Below are 27,892 nucleotides of genomic sequence, written 5' to 3' on the forward strand. Positions count from 1 at the left end.
TTTCCCTTACAACTTGCATATTTATTGAACAAATACTACTAAAATACATTGGGTACTTATCATGAGTGCATCAGATAGATCACATTGTTACAAAAGCAGTACACAACTGCAATTCTACGTAAATGCCACAGATGCAGAATACTGTTTTCTTGCTTTATATACACAACTTATACCTATTCTAACAAAGGAGGGAAGAGAAGATGCACGAGAAACTCAAGCCTGTGGGAGAGCAAGAGGAAAAGGGGGGGATGGGGCATGCACTGTCTGACTAGCAGTCAGAAGCAGAACAGTACAGAACAAACCTACCTTGCTAAGGAAAAGCTAAAGACAGTTATATAAAAATTAAGGTGGGCTTTCAGACTGGCTAACACAACAGCATTCCATGAGTAGGTGGTATTAACTGATTTTATTTTGATCTGTTTCACTGGGAGCAAGGACAAAAACATATAACCTATACCTTGCTTACTAAAACTGCTAAAAAGAAGTGCGCTGCCTTTATTTTTTTACTTTGGTTTAAATTTTATAAAGAAACTTTTCAAATGTAGTAATGTAGTTTTGGGTTAATTTTTATATTCATATTTGGTATCAAATTTTTGAATTTGTTCAGAGGGCATTTATTGAAAATAGAGTTTGCCTTTTATTCCCCAAAGATATTTTCACAAAGAAAAAAAAGGAACCAAAACAGACACCTAATAACACCTGCAAAATTATTGCTTTTCTAAGGCAGGCAGAGCGACGGAAAGGAAGAGATTTTGTCAGTAAGTTACAGCTTTGTGATTGCCCCACTACCGTGCCTGTGTGCTCAAGAGTACCCGCCCAAGAGACGTGGGTCTCTTGGTCTGTCTGGTGTCAGTCGCTTAACCTTCCACTCTGAAGAAGAAAGCCACACTTGAAGACACAAGGAAAATAACTCAATCCAGTCTAGAGAAGAACATTCAGGGGAACAGAGTACCAACACCTTCTTAGAATATGGAAATAAAAAATAACTCCATCAGAGCTACCTCGCCAAGGAGCATGTTGAAAGTCCAAAATAGCACCATTCATCAGTGTCTCAGGTCCTGTGGCAGCATCTCAGTCACTTACCACGAGGAAACAATGAGTTTCAAACTACTTCTATACATCAAAAGAGTACATGGATAAAATATAGAGATATACACACAATTGATGAACAGAAACTACTAGGCTTGTTACATCTAAATGAAATTAAAAAACAAACAAAACAAAACCAAAAAAATGGGGACTCTCAGCCTCTGCCAGAAGCAGTCGGTTGCTGTGTGCATGAAGGCAGGTGTGGACCGGTTGAGTGAGAGCTGAGGGGTTTGAGTTGTGGAGACGCCGTCGGGTCGTCGCTGTAGAGAACCAGGCCTGAAGGCCCACCTGTAAGGTTGTAAACGTGGATTCACAGTGTGAAATTCTGAGCATTTTCACTTGAGTCAGAATGAGTAAAAACTGGTTTGATGCTACCTATTTGAATGTCCACTGTAAATTCTCTAAAGCAAGGCTCAGAGTCCCAGAGTTCCTTCTTCTACTTGATGACATACACAGAAAAATCCCATATATGATACCATGACCTCATCAATACCCATACACCATAATGCAATACAAATGGAGGTGATACACTTAAAAAGAGTGGAGGTGATTGATTTTCAGGGAGCGGCATTCACAGCTGCCAAGAGGAGTCAGGAAGGCAGCCTTGCTCTCCTCATTCTTCTTGCGGTTCACCTCCTTGGGAACAGGAAGTCTTCCCTGAAAGGCAGGAGCGTGCACACATGGGACAGACAGAGAGACGATTAGTCATTCTGAAACCACTTGAAAATTTTGGCTTCTCCCTCCCACCTTTTATCCTTGAATGCCCGATGTTTTGCAAACAGAGTGCACATATTAAACACAGTTCAACTGAATGTAAATATTAGGTTTGTGCGGGCATGAAGTGATTAAACTCTAGCCGCCTCACTCCAGTATGCTCAAGTGCTTCTCTGGGCTACACCCGGCCCTGTGGGAGGCTCCCCTAGTCAGGCTTCCAGAGGATACCTGTGGCATCCAAAGGGGCTATAATGGGAGAATTGATGGCCTGCTTTGAACCAGTCATGTTCTGTGTGTGTGTGTGTGTGTGTGTGTGTGTGTGTGTGTGTGTGCGCGCGCATACATGTTTGTGCTGTTTCATGGCTACACTCAGGGGCTACTACTAGCTCAGTGCTCAGGGACCATGTGATACAAGGGATCAAATCTTAGGGTTCCTTATTGAGCTGAATCTCCGGCCCGTGTGTGTGTGTGTGTGTGTGTGTGTGTGTGTGTGTGTGTGTTTGTATCTTAAAGAGTTCAAGGTAGCTTTTGCAAAGGGAGGTAACGTCTTTTGTCAAGACATTTACAAACCGTTTAATTGCCTTGAAAGCATATACAACTGCCACAGATTAAGTCTATGTGGGCCTTCCCATCAGAACAGAAATGGGTATGCAAAGTGGAAGTGTTATAATGAAAATTATGTGTGTGGCGGTGTGTGTGTGTTGGGGAGGGAGGAGTGTGAGGTGCAGTGATTTAAAAGCAGAGAACAATGGGAAAGTTAGGTCACAGACACTGAGATTCAGCCCGTTTGGACTGACTAGGTCTATTCTAAATCTCACCATCTGAGATTTGGACATTTCTGACTAGAAGAATCCAACTACAGTTTGACTCAGGACATACTGACCACCCTGCAGAACTTAACTACTCACCACCAAAACCCAGCAAGTGGCAAGAGTTCATTTAAGCCTGTGGTGGGTGATACAAAATAATATAATTATGATATACTTTACCACAGCCAAGTTTCATTTCACATTCAGATATAAATATAGTGCGTTGAGAAGTGTGAGAGAGAGTTGCAGTCCAAACCTTAGTTACTGGGATTGTCTTTGAAAAATGAGCCATCATAGCTTAAATTTTTTCTTTTCTCTCTGTTTGGTCACAAGTTCTAACATGATAGTTACAATAAGTTAATTTGAAGGGATATAAGAGCAAGGTGATAATCTTGCTTTGTAAATTTTCGCATCAGAATCTTTTAAAGTCAGGATCTCCCCCAAATTTGAAACTAAGATGTTTCAATAGTCTTCAGGGTGAACTTTTACTCCACTTGGACATATTAAGAATTTAATGAATGCTAATTGTTATATGTCATAAAGGGAAATCAAAAGTTCGTAAGTTATTGTAATCAATGATCGCATACTTGACATTGCTGGTTTGGGGACTGCGTATTTCCCTGCAGACCTACCTCTACTCCTAACTGAATGCCCAAAGCACTAGTCTGTCTCTGCTATAGCAAACTGATAAAAAGTATGTCTTACACCTTGTTTTAAATCCATGAAAAATATATACTAAAATAAATTAAATGACTAGGATCTAAGTAGCACTGTCCTCCCATTGCTCATCAATTTTCTCGAGTGGGCACCAGTAACGTCTCCATTGTGAGACTTATTACTGTGTTTGGCATATTGACTATATCACGGGTAGCTTGCCAGGCTTTGCTGTGTGGGTTGAATAGTCTCAGTAACTTGCCGTGCTCAGAACAGAAATGGGGATGCAAAGTGGGAGTGTTATAATGAAAATTATGTGTGTGTCGGGGGAAGGAGGGAAGAGTGAGGTGCAGTGATTTTAGGGGTGGAGGAATTGAACACAGATAGGCCGCGTGCAAGGCAAAAGCCCTACTCACTGTGCTATCACTCTAGCCTAGAAACTAAGTAATTTGAGAAAATAATAGTATATAATAACATTATAGTGTAATAATTATAAAACTGAATTTGCCATGTTCTACTCAATTTGTCTTTAAAGACCCCAAACTACTGACCTTGATTCCCCTACATTATTCTTACTCTGGATACCTTCTCTGACTTGAGCTGTCATTAGATTTTATTTGGACCACACCCTGTGATACTCAGGGATTACTTCTGCCTCTGCATTTAGGATCACTCCTGACAGTACACATGGAATCATATGGGGTGGCAAGGATCAAACCTGCGTCAACCATGTGCAAGGTGCATGCCTACTTGCTGCACTAGTGCTCCAGCCCCAGAGTTGTTATCAGTCCTGTCAGGTGGTAGATGCCTGCACTTTTGCAGTACCATCCTAAAGGGTCATGCCCAATAGACTTTCCGGGAGAGGGGGTACCAGGGAGGTAAGGTACTGCACATATGCCTTAAGAGGCTACAAATGGCTGAGTTTTAATTCTTACCTTTCTCCCTCACTTTAAATAAGGTGAGAAAAAAAGCATTCTTATGCTATTGAAGGAATTTTTTGCTTCTGTGCAAGAGAAGGAAGTATCCTGAAGAGGGGCCATAACAATATCTCATTTCTCCAGATGTCATGCCTTACAAGAATTCAAGCAAAAATCATTTTTTACTGCCTCATCCAGCACATATGGTCCCCAAGAATTAGGAACTTGAGTGAGGCTAGAGGAAGGGATAAATCCATCTGCATCCACAGGCTAGCTGTCATCCATGTCCTTCCAGCTGACTTACCTCCAGCTAGATGGTTATCTCTTAGGATGGTTATTAGTAGATGAATCCTGCATTTACTCAAATAATGAGTCTTTAACTAAGTAAGTCAAAAATGTTTATCTTATGATTATGCAAAAATGTACTTTTCCAGAAGGAAACCACTTGAGCGAGGACAAATTATATTAAGTTTAAAATATGACTGGATGTTTAGAAAGAAAAAAAGTTAAAATCACAGAAGTCTTGAATCCCAGGATATACTGCTGGACAGGCCCCTGGAGTATGCCTCAGGGGGCAAGTCCTGGGATCCTGATCAGCCTTTTAGAAGGGAAAAGGACGTACCCCTAACCCCCAGTTTCACCTCTTCAGTTGATATCAACAGTATGGAGAAGATCTGCTGAAGTGAAAATGGATTATGACGTGCGAGTGGAGAAGAAGCAAGAAAAAGGTTTTCTTTATCACATCTAACCCTGGGTAGCTCAGGGGAATGTGGTCTGATCTGACCCAGTCCAGAATCTGAGACACACTGCCACTGGCGATGGAGGGGAGCTAATAGGGTATTTTAAGAGATTTTAAAATTCCAGGATTTTAACTCATTTTCATTCCAACTCTGCAAGATCAGTAAAGTCTCACTGAGGGAGAGTCAAATAATTTTGTTCACCTGATTTCCTGCCAGTAATGGCAAGCCTGACCTTCAGAGATCCTCTGAAAGATTAGAAATGATTTAGAATTGTTTTTTCATTGAAACTGCCAGTTGACACACTCTTCAACTTCTGCCTGGCAGTGAAAGATAGGGAATTGCTGAAACCACTTAATTCAGAGAAGAATGTCTCAACAGTAAAATATCCCAAATATCTTGGGAGGCTTCAGCATTGGTCAGTCATACTTAGAAAACTTTAAAACAAAAATTTTATTTTAAAAAAGATTCTATTTTTCTTGATTCATTGAAAAATCAGCAGATAAGTGGTGAAATTGGTATTGACCCTTAAGGGCCAATAAAATAATCAGAACTAAAAAGTGGTATATTTTAATTTTTAAGAAATGTTACTAAAATAGAAAATGTCAGAAAAAATGAAAGTATGATTGTAGAATGTTCTTTTAGTCTTAAAAATTAGAAGAAAGAAATTCAGTGGTTTTATATTCTTTGGATTTTGTTGTATGTGCAGTGTTATTAGGCAGTCATAACTCAGGAGACAAAAAGTGTCATCATCTAATATTTCAAAGCTATCTTTTATTATGGAAGCCCAAAATACAGTACAGTGGGGAAGGTGCATGCCTTGCACATGGCCCACCTGGGCATCACATATGGTCTCTGGTGCCCACGAGGAGTGATCCCAGCAAGCTACACTGGGTGTGTAGCGCAAAAAAGAAAACTTTAAGGTAGACAGGAGTTAAAGCTATAATTAAGCTATTGTTTATTTGTTGGTATTTGTCAGTTCCAAGATAATCATAGTATAAGATTAATAACAAACATTATAATGCCATGCCCATTATAACTGGTGATAACATTTAAAAAGAATCTTTAATGATTAAAGCAAATATATATTCCCTGGCACCAATTATAGTCCCCTGCACCCACCAGGAGTGAGATGAGAGGCAAGTCAGGAGAAAACCCTGAACATCGCCAGGTGTGTCCCTACTCCCAAAACAAAAAGGGATCATTCTAGAACTGGAGAGCTTATACAATGGTTAGGGCTCTTGCCTTGCACTTTGCCAATCTGAGTTTGATCCCTGGCACCCCAATATGATCCCCCAATACTCATCAGAAATAATCCCTGAGTACCACTGGATATAACTAAAAAAAAACCCACAAAGTTACTTTGAAACTGAACACACATACACACACACACACACACATACACACACACACACACGGTTTGTTCAAGCACACAAGCACACACAAACAGAAAACCTAAACACTGACACACAGCAGCAAGGAAGCCTTACCTTAGGAAGCCTTCCTTCCATTTCTTGATTGGGAAATGGGTCTTGATTGACCCAGACGAATAGCTCTGGGTAATAAATCTATAGAGACATAAAGGAATACACACTGAGGTTATATACAAGGTCTACTCTGAAACCACATGGAAATAGCTTACCAATCTTAATTCTCCTCTATGGTAAACTTGTTCCTGATCACCACTTAGAAAGTTCTAGCCGCTCTGTGAGACTTGGTGTCCTTCCAAATTTCCTAATACTCAGCAAGCTCTAGCTCACTGTCTTCTAAGACTTATTCCAACAGAGCATAGTAAGTCAATGTATTCTCTTTCATATGCCAAATGGCACCTTCGCAGTGAACTAAGACAGGGGAGACATTTCAAACAACCTAAAAGAAGTATCCTTGTAAGATTATCACATTCCTTATGAGAAAAATGTTCCATGAACTCATTAAATACTGGAACTTATCGTCATCATTTATTTGAAGGCTCAAGATGATGCACAAGGTATTTAGAGAAAAAGAACAAGCATCCCTCACTCTCTCCAGGTAGCAGGTACTGACGACACTGCATCACTGTCTGGGAGAAGCATCAAGGCACTGGGAGGGGATGCAGGGACAGGCAGTGGGACATAAAGAATCCAGAGAGTAGTGGCTTACAAGGCGATGGCAAGGGAATAGTTGGACAGATTGAGAAACGAATAGCTTCTCTCTGAATGAAGGGTCATTAACTGTCCCAAGATAGTTGCCAACCAGCTGTTCTTCATCTCCATTGTAAGCAGATTTGGGTCAGTTTTAATGAAGAAGTTGGCATATGAATTGTTAAATTACTAAAAACTGTGAACTTTTCCTTAAGAAACTTAGAAACAGTCCAAGGACCATCTGTCAGGGCTAATTCACATCTGATACAGTCCTGCTTGAGAGTCTCCAGATCTGATTCTCTAAAAACTCTGTAAATAAGATTGCATTTAAGAAATACTATTAAGAAATGATACCTCATTAAATATGTTAATAGATTCATGTCATTTTTGTTTTTGTGGTGCGTGTGTGTGCGCGCACGCATGCACGTGTGTGTGCCAGGGATTAAGTCCACAAGGCTTCACACATGCAATACAGTTTTTCTTTCTTTTTTAAGTTACTGAGTCACAAGCCCAGCCCATCATTTTTGTTTCTGGAAGCACTAGGTGAGGTGTCAGAATTATTAGCCAACTGCTGCAAGATTTTCCAGATTCCAATCAATCCATTTGATCGGGGGATCTGACATAGGAAATATGGACAACTAATTTGATTCTTTGGGATAACTTTGCCAATTCCCATAACATCTGTAGCACATTCCAGTTTGTCAAGCACTTGTGTGTACATTACCTAATTTATTCAGATGATAATCACATGAATAATCTTTTCATTACTGAGATGGGTTATTCAACCTGCCCAAAGTCCCACAGAGCATATTAGAACTGGAACTCAAACAGGTTTCCAGATTTTCAACTTCCGTTCATGTCACTAGGCCATGACACCAACTGCTGACCACCTCCCCTTCACAATGACCCCACCCAAGAGGCACTACATGTATCTAGGTCTAAAACATTTGAAGGTTCATGCTATAGGTCTGTCATCCACTTTCTGATTTTGCAATGAAACTGCAAGTTGGGGTACTTTACACTCAACCTCCTTTTTCTTGCTCAGTATCTTAAGGGAAAATTTGACCTTTTGCTTTATTTAAAAAAATAATAATAACCACACGGACATTCCTCTTAACCGAGAAAACAATATTGCAACATGAAAATCACAAACTTTTTTTGTGTGTAGGAATACTACTATTTATTCAGCCACTGATTAGCTGATTGAATTGGGCATGAACTCCACCTTACTTTTTTCTTCATTTTTTATAATTTTATTTATTGAATCACCATGAGAGCAGTTACAAAGCTTTCGGGTTTAAGTCTCAGTTATACAATGAAACACCTGTACCTTCACCAGTGCCCATCATTCTCCACCCCCCAAAACCCTAGTATACTCCCATTCCACACCCTCCCCTACCTTGGGGCAGATGATTTCCACATTACTCTCTCTCTCTACTTTGACTACATTCAATATTTTGTCACCAGACCCACCATTATTATTTGAGATTTTACCCCAACACTCAGATCTGCTGAAAAGGCAACAGTAGACAATTTGTTTTCTATTGCTGGTTATTAATAACATATGATGTCGTGTGGCTACAGCAGTGGCCGTACGATTTTGAAATTCTGAAATTTTAACACTTAAATCTGGAGGGATTTCTGCCAAAATCTGCTGGGTTCCGAGATTTGTTCCTGAGTCTCTGGGATCATGGCCATTAAGCAGCTTGATCAGAAGCCAGAGAGGGTGTTCATGGGTGGCGACTCGGGGTCTCGTTGGGGTGGGGAGGCAAGGGCCGGCTCCATCCCCATCTCATGAGGCCCCATGTGTGTCATTACTGAGGGCCCAAATCTGACTGTCCAATGGCCTTTGGAGGATGGCAGCCACCAAGCCGCCTAGGGGGAGCAGGCGGAGGGACAGTACTCTTTCCCCCCCTGGGGTGGTCCGGCGACAATAACCTACTGCAGGGTCCAGACGCATTTCTGCCAAAAGCCACTGGGTTTTGAGATTTGTTCCTGAGTCTCTGGGATCATGGCCATTACGCAGGTTGATCAGGAGCCAGAGAGGCAGTTCATGGGTGGCGACTGGGGGTCTCGTTGGGGTGGGGAGGAAAGGGCCGGCTCCACCCCCATCCCATGAGGCCCTGTGTGTCTCATCACTGAGGGTCCAAACCTGACTGTCCAGTGGCCTCTGGAGGATGGTGGCCTCCACCACCTGGCCCCCACCGGGCCACCAGGGGGAACAGACCAAGGCACGAAACCTATTCCCACCTGGGTTGGCCCAGTGCCGGTAACCTACTGCTGGGACTGGATACATTTCTGCCAAAAGCTGCTGGGTTTCGTGATTTGTTTCTGAGTCTCTGGGATCATGGCCATTAAATGGCTTGAGCAGGAGCCAGAGAGACTGTTCGTGGGTGGTGACTCAGGGTCTCGGGATGGGGAGGAAAGCACAAACTTTTAAAGGCTTAAATCAAGGTCTTAGCACACAAAATCCCAACTTTAACTTAATGTTAGAAATACCCCAAACTGGGACCAACTGTAAATTAACTTATAAAAATAGATATAAATGCTTACATTTACATCAATAAAGCAATTTTGTTTTTATGGAGTTTCTTCCTTGATCTTCTGCTTGCAATATGAAAAAATGCTTAGTGTCACTCATTAGGGAAATGCAAATCGAAACTATGAGATATCATTTCACACCAGTGGATGTGGTATAAATGGAACTCTCTTCCACTGCTGGTGCAAATGTAGACTGGTCCAGTCTTTGGTGAAAACGATACAAACACTTCTTAAAGTGGAATAGGAATTTGCCTCTTATACAATCAGCAATTTCACTTCTTGGCAAAAACTTCTGGATAAAAGACATTTGCACACCTATGTTCACTAGGGTACAGTAGTTAAAATCTGAAAATAATCAAGTGTCCAAGAACAGACGACTTGGTAAAGACACTATGGTACATATACACAAGGGAATATTATTTAGCTTTAGGAAAAGATGAAATCATCAATTTGTTACTATGTGGATGAATCTGGGGAGTATGGTGCTGAGTGAAGTCTGTCAGAAGGACAGGGACAGATACAGACTGATCTCTCTCCTGTGTGGTGTATGAAGTACCATAGTAAAGAAACAACAAATATTGAAAAGCAACAGGAACTAAGAACTGGCCTTTAAGAGGAAGCATGTGACTGTAGGGGGATAATGGAAGGTAAAGGCTGAATTGGGGGAGGGGTACTGGGACATGGTGGAGGAAAGTTGATACTAGTGAAGGGTATGGTGTTGGAATGTTTTCTGCATGAAACCCTGGCATTATCAATATTGTCAATTCAGTGCCTAAAATAAAACATAAAATAAAATATTACAGCAAAAAAAGTTGCACTGGAAAAAATAAAAACATTAATAAAAATACATGTAAATACTTAGTAGGCAAATAGGCATAATAAAAGAAAAAAGATGTACATTATTTCTGTGTCCATGTGTTTTCTCTGCTATCACATTTTAATGAAATGGTACTTCTTTAGCATTTAACTAGATTCAATGCATCAATATCAAAACCACCCAAATATGATTTGTCTAGGGGAAAATATAACATGCTTTTCAGCAATTATTCTTATTATTGTTACAATTTGTTTTCCAAGAGCTTTCCGTTTAGTTAAGAAAAATACTAAAATGTCTTTTGTCAAAGATTTAGGAACATGACTAGGAAACGTGCTTCCCTATCTTATATGTGTTCTTTTAAAACATTAATTTAGTTTCCAATTGAGCAAGAACATTTCTAATTTGGCATTTTTAGTGCCTGAATTATGTTATCATTGTCTCCTTTAGGAAAAATGAATGCCACTTTTGACCTCTTGGTAAAAGCCTTCCTGTCTCCTTCAAAGTCAGGCCTTTTAGCCAAGAATATCAGAGAGCAGAGGAGGCTGTTACCTTCTTCAAACCTGCTTGACTGGTCTCTAAGAAAGCATAATCAGGGACAATGGAGTATAGGCAACAGATATTTAAACATTTTTTTGGATGGGGGGCAGGGAACCATTATTGGAAGGAGCTTCTATCTATATTACAATCTTGCCTTAAGAATTTAAATTGAGGAATTTCAAAGGTTTTGGTTTCTGGGCACACTTGGCAGTGCTCAGTACTTACACCTGGCTCTGTGCTCAGGGAGTCACTCCTGGTGGTGCTCAAGGGAGCTGGGTAAGGTGCCAGCCTTGCACATGACAGTATCTCTGCTCTATATTCTGGCCATTCCAAGCTCCCCTTTTTAACCTTTAAAGCCTTCTGTTCCAGCATTTTCTAGTTATTTTGCAGCATTCAGAATTAACTTATAGGCTATAATCCATGTACAGACTCCACCTAGAAGCTCATGTGAAGGGCTGCACAATGGTTGAGATGCTTGTGTTGTAAGTGGTGGGCCTGGGTTCCATCCCAGGCACCCCATCAATCCCCTAAGCCTTGCCAGGAGTGATCCCTAAGCACAGCTGTGTGTGGCCTGAAATCCACCCCCCTCCCCCCAAAAAAACAAGAGTTGAGTACAAACATATCTCCTCTTATTTCCATAACAGTGTAAAATTTGGATTTATGCACTTAATACTTATTCTAAATTTCTATTTTTCTTCATTTCCTATCATATGCCTTGAGAGAGATGTTTAGAGAAAAATGACCAGCCTAGACAAAACCCTCCTGCTGGTGTGCAGGATACACCATGATCTGCTCACCCGGTGAAGAAGCTGCTAGGAAGAGACTGCATGCCTTGGTCTCAGTACATAGCTAACTTATTTTATATATATAAAGTGGGTTTATAAATGCTTAAAGAATGCACAATTCATGGCCTTTTCTGCCTTAATAGGCACAGAGCACAGAGCCAGGGGTAAGTACTTGGGCATCTATCCCACCCAGGTAAGAAAGGGGACAAGGGCAGCAGATGCTTAGCCTGCATAATTGATTCTTCGAGCAGCAAAGAAATATACTTCATAATCTCTCTGCCAATTAAACTGTGTGTGTGTCTGTGTGTGTGTCTGTGTGTGTGCATGTTCTGTTCTGCCTAATTAGCTGGGAGGTTGTGAAATCTAATACTACATGGAAGAGTTTGTGTGCAGTAGACATGCACTTCATTTCTGCAAACACCTTTGAAGTAGTGCTATTAAGCATCTTGCTCAAAAGCTTCTCGGCTCCCAGGTGTTAGAAGCCATGTGAGAGGGTAGAATGTAAACTGAAACCATAAATAAGTCTTAAGGATTATTTTTTCTGAACAACATTACATCAAAGATTAGATGGTACCAAAGATGATGCATTGAGTCATCTCTCTGGAGACCCGGTCTGAGAGATGAGTCTACTCCTGAGTGTGCTCGCAGATTATACACCACACATGGAAGACAAAGAGCTAAACATGGAGGATGTTGAGCATTAGATAATGATAAGAGCTGCTTTGTGTTCTTTGAGGGATGGAAGTGGTAGTTGGTGCCTGTACTGGCAAACACTCTGGTCTAGGAACCAAGTCAACCAGCAGTGACTCCATTTTCAGTGCCGAGCACACACGCTTTGTCTGTGGTCACAACTGTGATCTCAGGGGAAGCATACAGCACCTGGATATCATCAGTCACCCTCCCGCCGGGGCACTGCAACAGGCTTCCATGTTTCCACGGCCTCACATATGCTCACTGCACACTTGAGGGAGTGGGGAGACCACGGGCTGACACACCAGGCTTGCTCTGTGGCACCGATGCCCACTGGGGCACACTGAATAGTCCACTGGGGATCAGCAATGCAGCAGGCACTGAGCTGGCTGACCCAACCTTTGCTCTGTCCTCTGGGCTATCTGAAGCAAAGCTGCAGGCCTGAGGGTGCGCCCCGCTGACTCACCTCTCGTTCTTAAGCCATCTTGAGAGGCCCCTGAGTACTTGGGAACCTGACAGCTGTGGAGTTTTATTTCTGGATTTCAACTAGGCAGAAAAAGGAAAAGGAAATATCTTTGCTGCCAACAAAATGAAAACATTTACATGTAGAATTCATTGTCAGCACAAAGAGCTTTCACACTACTCTACCACAATTTCAGATTCTGTTGGGTTGCTAAGTTTTTTTAAATTTTATTTCAAAGAGTGATAATAAAGACTTTCAGGAGAGGAATGACTCAAAGCATGGGCAAGCTACCACCAGTTAACAGAATTATCTGACTTTGCTTTGCCACTGCCCTTGAAAGCCCTCGGTTCTGTGCGGTTCCAGGGCAGGGAGCAGCCCAGCAGGCTCATTTAGCTTGGGGAATGAGAGATCTGCAGCAAACACTTGTATGCACAAACTCATCCCAGCCTCATTCCTTTTCGATTGGAACATACAGAGCACAAAGCCAAGCCACCTAAAGGCTCCATAAATCCAAAAAAGGGAGTTACTGATCGAGGAATTCTCAGATTCCTGCCAAGGCACCCTTCCTGGGCTGGAGGTCAGCCTGGGGCAGTAATCAGAGCCCAACTCTGGACAACACTCAAGGAATTAAGTGCAACACTTCAAATCTGGACTTTTAATTGGCAATTTTTCTTTTCACTGAAGACGAAACAAAGAACAAGCAACTGATAACAGCCCAAAGTCAATTAAGAGGGGGGAAAGAAAAACACAAGAATAAAAGTTGGATGCCAGTTTCCCAGGTGTAGCTAAGAGATTTTCCATACAAAGGGGAAAAATAAAGCAGATTTTAAAACTCTGATTTAAGATTATGTGGTTTTTGAAGGAACAGTAAGAAACTGAAGACCATGAAACAAAACATTTGTTCTTTTCATAAAAATACTGGCCTATCTTAACTAGAAACAAAAGAGAAAGAAAGAAAGAAAGAAAGAAAGAAAGAAAGAAAGAGAGAGAGAGAGAGAAGGAAAAATAAAGAGTCTCAGGCAGTTAAGCAAAATATAAGCTCCCCTTTGCCACATGACCCCAACACATAAATGTTAATAATATCTTTTACCTCCCTGGAGTGGAATTGGAGGAAATATTTACTTAACACATTGAGTTCCAACTCTGGACCAACCTTATTCCCTTATCAAAATTGATTTTCATCTATAATCGAGATGTTAGAAACACTATATCTTGGGATGTTTTTCTTACTTTTAAGATACTTAAAAAATAAACACTCATACTGTGCCCCAATATGCTGCAGTGCAGTTTTGAATGTTTGAACAGTATTTTCAGTCATAAATGAAAAGTACTAACATTGTTGATATGCTTTCCAGTAATCAGACGTCTAGAGTTAGCAAGATATTATCCAAGCACATTCCAAGGTTAATGGGACACATCTAGATTTGCTTTTATTAGTTGGTTTGAAACATTTCAGGTATGCTGAGTTTCACATTCTAATATATAAAAAGTGTTAACAAAAATGGCATTTCTTCCCTTTCCTCTTGTTCTAATGACTATCTTACACATAAAAATCTGACAAATATGTTCAATATGGAAGGATAAAATCCTCAAAAAATATTCTCTCTCACTCCCTCTCTCTCTCACTGGTTTTGGGGCCATATCCAGCAGTATTCTGGATTATGCCTGACTGGTGCATGGGGATCACTTCTGGTGAGCTCAGGGTCAAATACCCTATCCAGTGTCCTATCTCTCCAGCTCCCAAATTCTCAAAAATTCTATTTCTTTTTTGGGCCAGAGTGATAGTAGAAAGGGTAGGGGACTTGCCTTGCATGTGGCCAAGACAGGTTTGATCCCTGGTATCCCATACGGTCCCCTGAGCCCACCAGGAGTGATCCCTGAATGCAGAGCCAGTAATAAGTCCTGAGATTTGTCATATGTGGCTCAAAACCAAAAAAAAAAATCCATTTTGTTTGCTAAAATCTTCTACCAAAGGCTAATGAAGCAAGTATTTATTTATTTAGGCAAGGATTTTAGATTTTTCATGGTCTAGAACAAGTTGCTTTCGTTTGAGGACTAAGGTTTCCAGAAAGTCTCTATTTTCTCTCTGTGTGCTCTTCCCCAAGGAGCTGTCTCAGCACACCCTGTGGCCGCCGCACTCAATTCCAGCTAGCAGGAGTCAGTTCACACCGCAGTGTCTGTGCCACCCCATTCTGGCCCTTTACTCACATATCTCTCCAAAAGGAAAAAGAATAAGAACAGAATAACAAATTTGGAGGGAATGTAACTTCTATTTCAGGAGTAGGCTAAATTTGGTTTAATCAGAGGCTAGCTCCTATCATTCTTATAAGAAGTTGGGCTCTGAAAATAGGGAAAATATAGTGTCATCTATGGGTCTATTAGAAGGCATCTTGTAGATGTACTAAGATCAATAGGATACTTTAAATAACATGTTTATTCACCATGAAAACTAGCAAAACAAGGGAAAGATATCCATATATATGTATATACATATAGATAAATAGATAGATAGATAGATAGATAGATAGATAGAGAGAGATAGGTTGTTGAGTGAGCAAGGTCAGATTCAGCCCAAACTCAACCAAGCTAGAAAACTGAGAATTTGGGGGACCGGGGAGGGAGGACAGTTCGCACCCAAATCAGTAAGATGCTCTGAGCAGGAAGTCACCAAAGAAACAAATACCTATTTTTGAAAGTAATTGCAAAAAGAATGTCAAATTAAAAAGCTGTATTACCTAATAAAAGTGACCAGTCATACCCTGATGCTCTAACCTGAAATAAGAGCGTGGGCAATTCAGATCCACTTTCCAAGTCCTCCCAGTTCAAGAGAATCCTTGGACCTGATCTCATGTGGTTTGTCCCCTCAGTCTTTCTTTCCTGTGAACCAATAATCAAGACATTCTATCTCCAAAGGCAAGGAACTCTGAATACTACATGAAAGTTGTTAGAATCCCTTAGATTCATGGACCAACGGCCTTCCTGATGTATAGTTACAACTAAGTACAGGGCAGCACAAAATGGTGGCTTGACTAGGATTCAGGATGTTCAGACTTTAGAAAGTCAAATGCAGTTAATCCAGGATCAGAATTATGAACAAGCTGTGGAGAATATCCAAAATTCATTGAACTGGTTGAGTATGTAATCTCAACTGTCCAGTAAATTAATTCAAGTTTTACTAAAACTTGCTTCACATAAAGCAAATTAGAGAATTTGGTAATAGCTTTAAATCTAACTGTACAACTAATTTCTCAGTAGATTGGGCTCATTGTCAAAGAAGCAAACACATTTTTCCCCCAAAGGTTTTAAAATTGAATCACCAAATCCTAGAAAATTTATTCAAGAAAAATGTTCGCTAGTTAATTGATTCCTCTTTGCAATATGTAATTCTCTCTTCCTGATAATTCATGTTTCCAAATAGTGGTCTGTTTATCTTTTCAGTCAGTAGGACCTGAGTCCCTAAAGTATAGCAGACACCAGGCTATGTCTAGTCTGGTATGCCAAATCTACATCCACAACAGAGCATCATTCATTAATGGCCACAAATGTGTAGATTAGACTTTCATGTCATGGTCCCGATCCACCTCTAGGTATATTTCACCAGGATGACTTAGTAAAGGGCATAAATAGTATTTTGTGGGGAAATATTTAACAGCAACCCATAGGTTATGTTCACAGGTATCTTGGCCAGCAAGTTTTATCTAGCCAACTACTGACAAGTTTTTCCTTAAATATGGTTGCCAAAGATGCACTATTTCCCCTTAATGTTTGTTCTTTCCAACCCAAGAATAGAATCTGTAATTGGTGGTGACTTTATCCCCAAAAAGTGTCCTTAAAACATCTAAAACCATTTTAAACACAACTTTTGTAGAATTATCTCTGTTCCGCCACTGGACTGCAGTAATTTTCCCTGCTGGAATTGTATCAAACACAATTCAGACAGGAAGGCTGTTACCTGCCCCAGTAATCAAAGGATGTGTGTGTAATAAAGATCTGAGTAAAGGCTAACAGGAATGAAGAGCCAGGCCTGGGGGTGGGGGTTGGGGGGGCCTGCTATGAAGTGCCCTCTTGTTTTAATTGCTTATTGGTTTGAGTCTTTGGCTCAGAATTCTTTTTGGTAATGACTGCTTGGTAATTTTCCCTTTCTTTCCAATCAATCACTATGGTTCCTAATTTCAGGTTAACAAGGGCAAAATAGGCCTTTCTTCATTGGTAACATTCTCTATCTTTTCTTTTTTTTCAAACATGATAAAAGCTTGTGACTTTTTTTTGTATAAACACTCGTATTTGTATTTCAGTCTATAGAACTAATAAGGGACAAGCAATCTAAAATAAATGGGAATATGAAAATATCTTCAGCTAGCTAATCTTAACACTTTTGTTTTGTTTGGCTGTGGCATCACACTCTCAGTACTCAGGACTTACTTTTCGCTCTATACTCAGGGATGTCTTGGTGGGCTCAGGGGATCTCATGGGATACCTGTGATAGAACCCAGATTGACTGCCTGCAAGGCAAGTGCCCTACCTGCTGTACTGTCTCTTTGGTTCCAAACACTTTTAAGGTAAAAAGCCTAGATGGAACCGTTTTAAAGGACAGTCTTTGTGTTTTCTTTTTCCCCTTTGTTTTCAGGTGACAACCAACTGTGCTCAGGGCTTACTCCTGGTTCTGTGTTCAGGAATCACTCCTGGCAGTGCTCAGAGGATCATATGGAGTGCTGGGGATGGAACTCGGATCTGCCATGTACAAGGCATGTGTCCTTCCTACTCTACTGCCTTTATAGTCCCAGGACAGTTATTTTGTTGATGAATACTTTATTACCATATTTAAGAACAGATTTTGATCTGCCACCCAAGTTCAACTTCTGAGACACAAACTGTAGCTGCTGGAGGAACACCATCAATAACTTAAGAGTCCCTTTAATAAAGAGATGCCCTTCATTACCGCTCTGGATGAGATGTGTTACTCTCCCTAGAGAGTCCTCTTTCAGCAGATCACACCAGAGGAAACTTCTAGAACCCCTTCTATCTAAAGGAGTATAAAAGAAGGAGCACAGAATTTAGGCATTTAGTCTTTGGTTAATTCACTTAACTCTCTCCCACCCTTTCTCACTAACATGGGGTCTTCTTAAACATTTGGCAAGAGGGGCTTTCAAGCAGTAAAATCATCCACATGTGCCCATCTTCTCTAGAGCCCCTTTATAATCAGAACTGTCACAAATTCCAAGTATTATGCTGTTGGTGGTCATAAACCTCAAGATGAGCCACCTGGTCCTGCTTGGATAAGAGAGAACTCCATATACTTCTGACTCAAGTGGCTGGCTCTAGGGGGAGTCTCATGAAGAAATTGTCATTCTGGTTCAGTCTGAAAAACTCACTATATTTTGTGAGAACAGCCTTTCTAAGGTTCAGCAAGCAAATGCACAAAAGGAGGGACTCCTGAGCACATTCAGAATAACAAGTAGCTCAGTTCCTCTAAAGAAAACATGATTCCTACTGGAGAAAAATAAAGAACTATTTCTCATAGTTACTGGCCTAGGTGCCCAGCACAGAAATTCAGTTTCTAAGGGTCTAAACACAATAGTTGGAGATTAGTATGAGGTGGGAAGGCACAAGAATTCAAGGAACAACACTTCCTTACTTTAGATCATTCTTGCTGAGAAACCCAGGGATAACTCAACTTCAATGAACATGCTAAAAGAGCTATTGAAAACATTTTGACATAAAATTCATGCAGCCGAGTGCTATATCCAGAGAAAATTCTAAATATAAACTATTGTGCCAGAGTGATAGAACAGCAGAGAGATCTTGCATATGGCTGCCTGGGGTCCAATCCCTGGCATCCACATAGTCCCTGGAGCCCACCAGAAGTCATCTCCAAGTGCAGAGCCATCAGTCAGTCCCGGACACCTGCAGGGGTGACCCCCAAACAACAAACAAACAAAAAGCATATAATATCACTCCTTGATCTTCGCTTTCCCAAACTATTGTGTATTATTCAATGATATTCCCTTTGGATGGTTTGCAGACTACTGGCTGTAGCCGACTGGCCTCAGGTCATAAACAATTTCAAGGTTAGCTTGAAAACTTGGTAAGTATGCTTCACTCATCAAAAAGATTGAGAAACCCAGCTGGGTACACATGTCTGCAATGGAGCAGGAGGTGGCTGCACCCAGCAAGCCTCACAGGGGTGGCATGACACCTCATTTCCTATGGCCTGTCAACTCTCTTGGATCAAATGGACACTGCTGAGTCTGCTGGACTGGGCCCCGGAGGCTCTCACTCTCTCAAGAGAAACAGATAGATCACATCCCTTGCTTCCCTCCAATTCCTTTAAATTCAGGATCTCCTCTCTACTACTCTATTCCAGCCCAAGACCACAAGAAATTAAGCTTCTCTTTAGCCAAAATTGTGGTGTACATATAAGTTTGAGCATATGCATGTGTGGGCTAACATCCATAGTGACTTAGTGACTCTCTTCTTTATCTGGCACAATGAACAGTAACTTGAGTGAGAGCCATTGGCCATCTGAATGACTTCCCTGGGCAACTTCTGAAATGCAGGCTCGGCCCCAAGATCACCCTGTTGTCCAGGTCTCACCTGTGAAGTCTGTCCTGGATGACAGAGGTGCAAACAGGAACCAAGACACCCGCTGCAGCAGTGGAAGCACCACACTCACTCCTGTATCGTACCTATCACCATCTCCCCTCTCCCTGAGACATACCGCTCCACTGCTTCCCATTTACATGGACCAAACACTGAGGGAACGGAAAAGCTGCCAGGAGGGACACAGGAACATCAGTGGAGGTCAGGGTACATGGCTGAGCTCAGGGAGGTGGCCATGTGCACCAAGACCATGACTGGTAACCAGAGAATAACAGGGGGGTTACTGAGGATAAGGAATATTGGACTAAAGGTGACACGGGGATGTGGAGGGAGAGTCATGTGCATTTCAGTGAGGGCTGGAAGTGTACAATAACTTGGTATATCAATGCCCCAAAACTTGAACACCATTGCAACCCTATTATCTAAAGTATAATAACATAAAAAATTTAAAAAAGATTAAATAAATATAACCATAAATACTTTTTGGGGGGAGAGGGAACTCCTCAGCAACACTCAGGATCCTGGAGCTATATCACACAGTGCTAAGGGGACCATGTGGCTTAAGGGATCAACTCAGGGACTTGCACATCTCGGCAGATGCTCTCTCACTAAAGCTAGTCCCTTAGTCTAACTCAGCTTAATTCTTCTTTTATTTTAATTTATTAAGGACAATCAATTAGCAAATACAATGGCATATAGATAAGAAGTTTAATAAAACACAGTACCTGTTCTCTAGTTTTCAAATCTTGTGTTGAACCAACCAATTTTAGACAAAACACTATATTTTAACACTCTGAGTGTCAGGGTCAATTATCAACATCTGCTACAGGAGTAGCAGAATTTGGTGGTGGTCAATATGCCATATATTTTGGCAGCTTTGCCTCAGAATTAATTTCCTCCCGATAAAGGTTTTATCCCACAGCCCCTAGTCCTGAGTTCTCAATAATATTGTTTTCTGACATTTTACCATTTAGCACTATACTGTATGTATTGCACTGTTGGGTTTTTATGCATTTTAATCTTCTCCCACAACTAAAATCTAAATCCACTGATGTAAAAAATGTAAAAAAAAAATGTAAAATGTCAAATGTAAGGAAAAAAAGCAAATAAAACACTCAAAAAGTACTTCTTTAACTGACATGAAACTAGATGCATAATTCCCCTACATCTCCTTATTCTCTTCAATACTTTTCGGCATGTCACTTTTATATGCTTGGGATCACTTTCCTGTACAGGATAGGCTTACACAGGAGGTAAGTGAAGGTTCTCAGTTCCCATACTGAGAGGAAAGCAGAAGTATTGCGATTCTATACAAAGGGGGATTTTTATGGCTACAGAAAAAGCTGCTGTGAGCTTAGTATCGTCACTGAATCCAATCTAGTAATTCTGTGAAACCTAGTGGCTAGACTTTTAGTAGCTTCTCAGCATGGTGTTAGAAGCTGGTAAAGGTGAGCAATTGCAAGGTACTCTCTTTTGTCAAATGGCTTTATGTCCTGTTTTGACAGGGAGTCCACACTCAACAGTGTTCTGGGTCCCTTGGTGTCTGTGGGCCATGCAGTGCCAGGGATGGAATCCAGGGTTCCTGCAGAAGTATTTGCTTCAGATTGGCTTTACATCTTCCTTATAGTTCTTTCACTCTGTTAATAATGAAAATTAATTTTCTATATAAACCAAAATTCCACTTACTTCAACTTCCTAGCCTTTCAGAAAAAGATGAGATTATAAATTACTTCTAGTTGGCCCAAACCACACATTGTTCATTAAAGGTCAATTTTAAAAAGCCTAACTTAATAGATATTAGCATGCATGGAATAAATATTTACTGAACGTCCAATACAGTAGTGGAGGTTTATAAACTCCCTCTGGGAGCCTACAATTTAGTTGGTCAACAAAGAAAATGCATATGATCAAACTAGAACACAGGAGAGTATGGTCTATTGTCACACCCAGAGTAATACCATGTCATTGTTACTAATTAAATTGGTATTTAGAAATTAGCTGAGAGCCACATTAATGTTTAAAGTCCAAACCATAAGATCGGCTAATACTTGTCATGTACTTACAGATCAATTTCAGAATAACTGTCACTTTTTAAACCACGGAAACGAAAAAAAATTGAAGCTGTCCCTAGATACAAAATATGTCTAGCAAAATGCATTTCAGATTAAACTTAGACCCAATAAATTATATATTTAGCAGTCATAATTTCTAAAGATGTGGGCTGAGATTTATGGGTGACCAGCTCTCCAGTTCAAAGCACAGGAGAAGTTTAAAATTGAAATCTTGTTTGTATTAGCCAAAATGACACAGTCTAAGAACATTCAATACTTTGTCCTCTGGTATATTCAAATTGGATCTGCTGAAAAGATTTCCTGATCCCTCGTCTTTTGCTGTGTCACAAAAGAATCACACAGATCATTTCCACTTTTTTAATAACTCCAGCAACATATTGAATAACCAAAATGAATTAGACAAAAATCAAGATTTTTGTCTCTTAAGGAAATCCATCAAGATTACTACCTCAACTCTCCATTTCACTTTGACTATAAGAATAAGGCCTCAAAGTTGTAGTCTCAACCACTGGTCTATAGCTATGTAAACGGTTGAAAATCAAGGCCAAGCAAGGCATAGCACAAAAGAAAACAGGCAAAACCAAGGATAGCATGTTAGTTACTTCAAAGAAACACAGTCAGACAAATACAGAGGACTACTTACTGTACAAAACTCACAATCTGGAAGTTACTCATTTAAATTAGCAAGGGATTCACATTATAGAAGTGTATTTTCCAAGTTTACAATTATTTGTCTTGGGATTTTAAATCCAGAAATCCTTTGATATATTAATGAAGATCTGATTTATGTATCACTTTTAAAGAATTAATTTGGTGAAAATAGAATAATACCTTGAACAGTAATTTACTCCATAATTTCTGATCAAGTACTGTCTCCGACTTGTGTTATCTACATAGCTCAAGAAGAAAATGGAGTTGAGTTTAACCTAACTAGACCTGCCTCAACCTAATTCACCCAATTTCACACTTCCCCATCAAGGGGGAAACCCAATGAAAGAGAAATAAAATATAAAAGTACCTTTACTAGGTACTCTTCAGTAGCTCCCCAATCAAGGATCACTGTGTAACTTGTAATTTTGCATTCTAAAATCACACAGCTACCAATAGGAGGGGTCCATTCCTTCTCAATCTTTGTCTTCTCTTTGAACAAGGAAACCTTATGTTAACAGACTGTTGACAGTCTCCTAGTAAACCCAAGAACGCCACTTCAGACTGCATAGAAACTCCATGATCAGTTCAGTGGAGTCCACTAATCATTTTAAAAAGCTCAGCATCAGCATCAGGGATAATTGAAATTGTTCCTATTTCTTCCACGGTCACTGTTAAAACACACAAACTCATTCTTTAGATGCCACAGTTACTACATGGGAGCCATATACCCAGAGGCAGTCTACTGTGTAGTGGGTAGCAGGGTTAAAAACATGATTTAACATTGATATTGGATTACTCTTAAAAGTTATTCTATAAGATCACCTACTCATTTGAAAAGTTTTCTCCTTGAACTATTTGAAGCAAATGCCTTTAAAAGAAATATCTAAGCAAATACTATGGTCATATGTATCTTAAAAATTAAAACAGTACAAAATATTAACATAAAATATTAACATATAGGCCTCTTAAGACACATAATACACTGTTAGTTGCAAAAACAAACAAAATAATTGGAAAAGACATATTTACTAGAAATTAAAAAGTTGTGAAATGAGTTCCAAAAACAGGCTGGTGAACTAAGAGCAAACTATACTCAATATAAAAGTAGCAATAAGTGATTCAAAACATTCGATGTCCCAATGCAATGACACTGATGTATATGGCACCCTGCCCTGGAGTTGTGTTCAAAAGGCTCCCCTCCCCCCCGCGCTGCCCCCAGAATACTCTGTGACTAATGTCTCCTACAATCCAACAAAATGGATCCATTTGTTTGATAATATGAAAGGCATTTGGGATTCTTGAGCATCTTCAAAATTATTATTTTGAAACAACAACTATCATTAAGAGTACACAAAATGTCTACACTGTTGAGTTCTGAAGTCAGAATTCCTGGCAAAGAAATTAGCTTATTTAAAATGCTATAATTCTTATTTGGACTGTCCTTTAGTAAGCAGACTACACTAAAATTAGATCCTCTTTATCATTTTTTAAACAACGCAAATGGAAAACCATGTTTAAAGCAACAGGCCTGTTTATGTCTCTCACCAGTGGTCGGGTGTTAAACGCATTGCTTCCTTAATCAGCACTTTTTATTGTCTGTGAGCTAAATCCTCACCCAGTAAGTCGGTTTCAGAGAAGAAGTCTATTCAAGGAAAGAAAACTAACTTCATTTTGTCAAAAACAAAGAAAAAAGAGTCGCACATATTTAAACTATATAAATTAAACAAAAAAAAATAACATAACTTTGTTTTCACATTAATATTTACAAAAACATTTAAGAGTTCAGACCTCCCCGGAATAAAAGAATTGCTAGAAAGTTACTTGGAATCACCCACAGAAAATAACTGTTGCTGGTTTCATTTCAGGCAATGGACTTGTGCCAAAAGGGACTGACATTGTGATGAAAGGATCACAAAAAGTTGTGAGAATTTTTTTCATGAGTATGAATCCTTCCAAGAGCAACAAATTGTGATTCCTCATTCTAACATCATACTTAAATGACAACTGTAAGAAATTAACAACATGTAATAATTTGAATTTGCTCTTCTGCATGAAATTGTTCCAACTTTTACTCTCAGCTCTGGAGAGCAAGTTTGCCTTCCACAAAGATCACTCCACTCACTGCTGCAGAAACATGATTTTTATTCTGTGAGCTTTAGCAGCAGGGCTTGTTTTACCAGGGTCAGGGGTCAAGTTTAACTGAACTGGCCACCTGAAATAATACATAATACTTGAAGCTTCGTGGTCTCTCTATAGTGGCAAGGAAGGTGAGATTCTGGATTAAGAGCTGAAATATAAGGTGGTATGACTAGCTACAGTAAAAGATTCAATAAACAAAATTAATTTTATTACTATTATAGTATTCTATGACAATGTCATTCAGGGATTTAATATGAACAATCACCAAAAAACACTGAGTAGTTGAATTTATGTTCATCTCTTGTGCCCTCAAATCCATACTTCCTTAAATTGATCATATCAATTTAAATCAAAGCAAGAAATATTTTACTCGGTGTTTGTCACTTACCTTTCTAAATGATGGGTTGGGTAAACACAAGAAGCAAAACTCATACTTTTATCAGACTTTAAATTAAACATACTTGTTTTTCTCTTGAGAAGCTTATGCTTGGGTTGTTTGCAAAGAAAACATCAAGTGTGTGAGGTTGAATTCTGATTCATTACATTCCACGCTTATTTAAAAGAAAAAAAACTAAAGCTGAATTGTGAGTTCCAAATTTAAAGTGGCAAATAGGTGTTTAAAAGACTCTGAAGCACCTGCAGGACCTGGTGGACTTACTTCAGTTTTATGACAGTTCTTTAAAAAAATGTTTTTTGAACAACCTTATTTCCAAAGAGAAAAATCTTGATAACTGAATATACTTTGCTTATTTTTATGTTTTATGAATATACTTTATAAGTATATTTTATAACCACACTTTGCTGAATTTTATGAATGCCCCACCTACTTCTTTGCTTATTTGATTATAAAACATAATACTGCCAGCTCCATGGAGCATGCTTTCAGAGGTAATTAGAGAATAACATGCTTGACCAAACATATCTCTCTCATACACGAAGTTACAAACCAACCAGAAACGCAAATGCTTCTGTGATATACAGAAGTGTTGCAAGAAAACCCGCACTCTTTCCATCACACCTCAGGAGAGCAGATGCAGGATCTGTGCTTTTGCTGGGTGAGTCCCGCCCATCTCCAGAAGACACATTGCTTTGTTTGAGCTTGTTCTGTGACATTCCCAAATGTCCCAACACCTCACTCTTAAATTGTGGCTGAGGTTAATTACATCTTTACTTTTGAGAGAGGAATTTCAGGGTTTGTTTTATTCAAAATGATTAAAAATCAGAAGCTCTAATGCGCCAGTTCAGTTCATAGAAGTGGCTCGCTGCCGCAGTGCTCCTAGAGGCTGGAGACAGAAGCTCCGAAAGGTCAGTTGGGCAGGGACAATGCAGGGCTCAGGCCGGGTGGTGGAGATTTACATGCAATAAGGACTAAGCAGAAGCTACTGAGATTCTCCCATGGCCAAGTCTTACCATTTTGAGATGAAAATCAGTCTTGTTCTGGCAAACTCCCTCTCTTCTGTCCAAGACCAACCTGCAAAATAGGTTTAAATACAGTAGACAAATCACCTCACCACAGGTCAACAAATGAAGAATGTCTGCCTAGAGCTGACAGGCAAAAACCCATTTTCTGTGGCTAAGATAAGTTACAAGCAAAGGATTATAGCTATTGGGGCTTCTGAATGAGCTTTCCAAGTGGTCCATAGGCTTAAAGAAGGGACAAAGGAATTCTTGGTTACTAGGCATTACAGAGTCCTTGGCTATTCTTAGTGGTCAGTTCATCTTTAAATTGCAGGAGTTCAAAAGGTTTAGCAACTTAAATGTAGAACCAAGCGACAAAAATAGATTGCTGACTGCTCTTTGTTCCCAGACATACTACTGGCAGTATATTTGCAATCAACACAGCAGAATGGGGATCAGTCTTCACTGAGTAGTGTAATGCTTCAGAGTGGATATTTTTGGAAATGGCACTGCATTACATAAGCTTCCGTGCTTAAAAAAAAAAAAAAAACAACCTGGGGGTGGGGGTGGGGGGCAGTCAGGAGAGTCGGGAGCATAGCCCATTATTCCCCACTCCCTAGCCCAGATCAGCAGGAATGTACATGCTGCAGTGATTTTCTTTTCAGCATTCATGTCATCATCCATCCGAACACAGTTCTTTTGTTCGCCGAAGTTAGGACAAAAATAAAGATGAATGGAGAAAGTAAAAGTTCTCCAAAAGGGGATCACAAATTCATCGTTTCCATATCATGTTAAGAGATACATATAAATGCAAATCCGATTATTATCACCCTGAAGCAAAAGGCAATCGATTCTCTTTATGCTTTCCCTCCCCACAAAGTTCAACCGCTTTATTTTTAAAAAGGCAGAAAAAAAGTGTTTCAAGATGCGGTGGAAGCCCGGGAAGGCCGTCAGCTGTGGCAGCGCTGAGGGAGCGACGGGTGTAAAGATGAAGGGTCAAGCACAAATTCGTCTACAAGGATGGGGGAGGGGGCTGCATGCACCAAAGTGCATCTAATGCAAAGAAACAAAACATTTCCCAACAATGCTTTCGGAGCCAAAGGAAAAAACCCCACCCCTTCCTCAAAAAATCCTAAACTTGTGCAATTCATAATTAACGAACATGAAACCCTGGTTACATTCCGCCTTCATGCAGCAGGTCCCCCTGCCCCCCACCGCCAGAAATGCCCCAAAGGTAGGCGCTGCAGCTCCCGGGCCCGCGCGGCCAGGGGCATGCACTCTGCAGGGCCGGGGCTCCGCCGCCGGGTACTTACAGACAAAGCCCGCTCCGGCTCCCTCTCTCCAGTCTACACCTGAAACACAAATGTGGATGGAAGGGGGATCGTGCTCCAGAGACAGCTGGGGCGGCGGGGGAGGGGCCGGGCGGAGGCGGCGCGGGCGGAGGGGGAGGGGCGCGACTCCCACTTCCAAGAAGTGCGGCCTCGAGTGGGAGGCGCCGCGGCCTGGGGGCTCCCGGGTCCCTAGCCGCCCCGCACCCGGGGCCGGGGGCCTAGGGCCGCACGGCCCGGGGGGGTCCCCGCACCCGCACCCGGCACCAGAAGACTAGGGCGTACGGCCGGGGGGCTCCCCGCACCCGGGACCAGGGGCGCACGGCCTGGGCGGGGGGATTCCCCGCCCCGCACCCGGGACCTGGGGACCCAGGCCGTCTCCCTGCACCGGGGACCAGGGGCGCACCCGGGACCAGGGGGTCGGGGGCGCACGGCCCGCGGGCTCTCCGCAGCCTCCCCGCACACCGACCCGGGGTCGCATTGTCCCCCTGCGGACGGGCACACAGCGCACAGCGGACCCTCACGGGCCGGGACGAGCGGGATCTCGGCCAGGGGCGCCCGACCCGGGCTCGGGGACCGAGGGGCGCGCCTGCAGGCGGGGAACAAAGGGGGCTCGGCGTCGCCCGGCCGCCACCCGACGTGCCGACTTTGCAGACAAATAAGGAGGCGGAGGAGGAGGTTTGGGGGCGCGCCAAGCTCGGGAGGCGGCGCGGCCCGACTGTAACAATAAACCCGCGGCGAGGGCATCTGAGGGGACGGCCGCCGGCAGCGTCTGCCCTTCCCTGTGCCCGCGCCCCGCGTGGCGGGAGGCGGCGGGACAAGGGCCGGAGG

General features: G+C 41.3%; 1 protein-coding gene across 1 annotated transcript; it reads right to left on the minus strand.

The window, feature by feature from the left end:
• NREP (neuronal regeneration related protein) lies at positions 1 to 27,542 on the minus strand. The gene is made up of 5 exons (XM_056138995.1): positions 27,367 to 27,542; positions 27,047 to 27,253; positions 25,746 to 25,806; positions 6,411 to 6,488; positions 1 to 1,746 (listed from the first exon to the last, which is right to left on the minus strand). Exons 1-5 carry the CDS (start codon positions 27,540 to 27,542, stop codon positions 1,621 to 1,623), a joined length of 648 nt encoding a protein of 215 aa, XP_055994970.1. The 3' UTR covers positions 1 to 1,620.
• Between the last annotated feature and the right edge of the window lie 350 nt (positions 27,543 to 27,892).

This window comes from Sorex fumeus, unplaced genomic scaffold, assembly GCF_029834395.1.
Source record: "Sorex fumeus unplaced genomic scaffold, SorFum_2.1 ptg000131l, whole genome shotgun sequence".
Taxonomy (NCBI): domain Eukaryota; kingdom Metazoa; phylum Chordata; class Mammalia; order Eulipotyphla; family Soricidae; genus Sorex; species Sorex fumeus.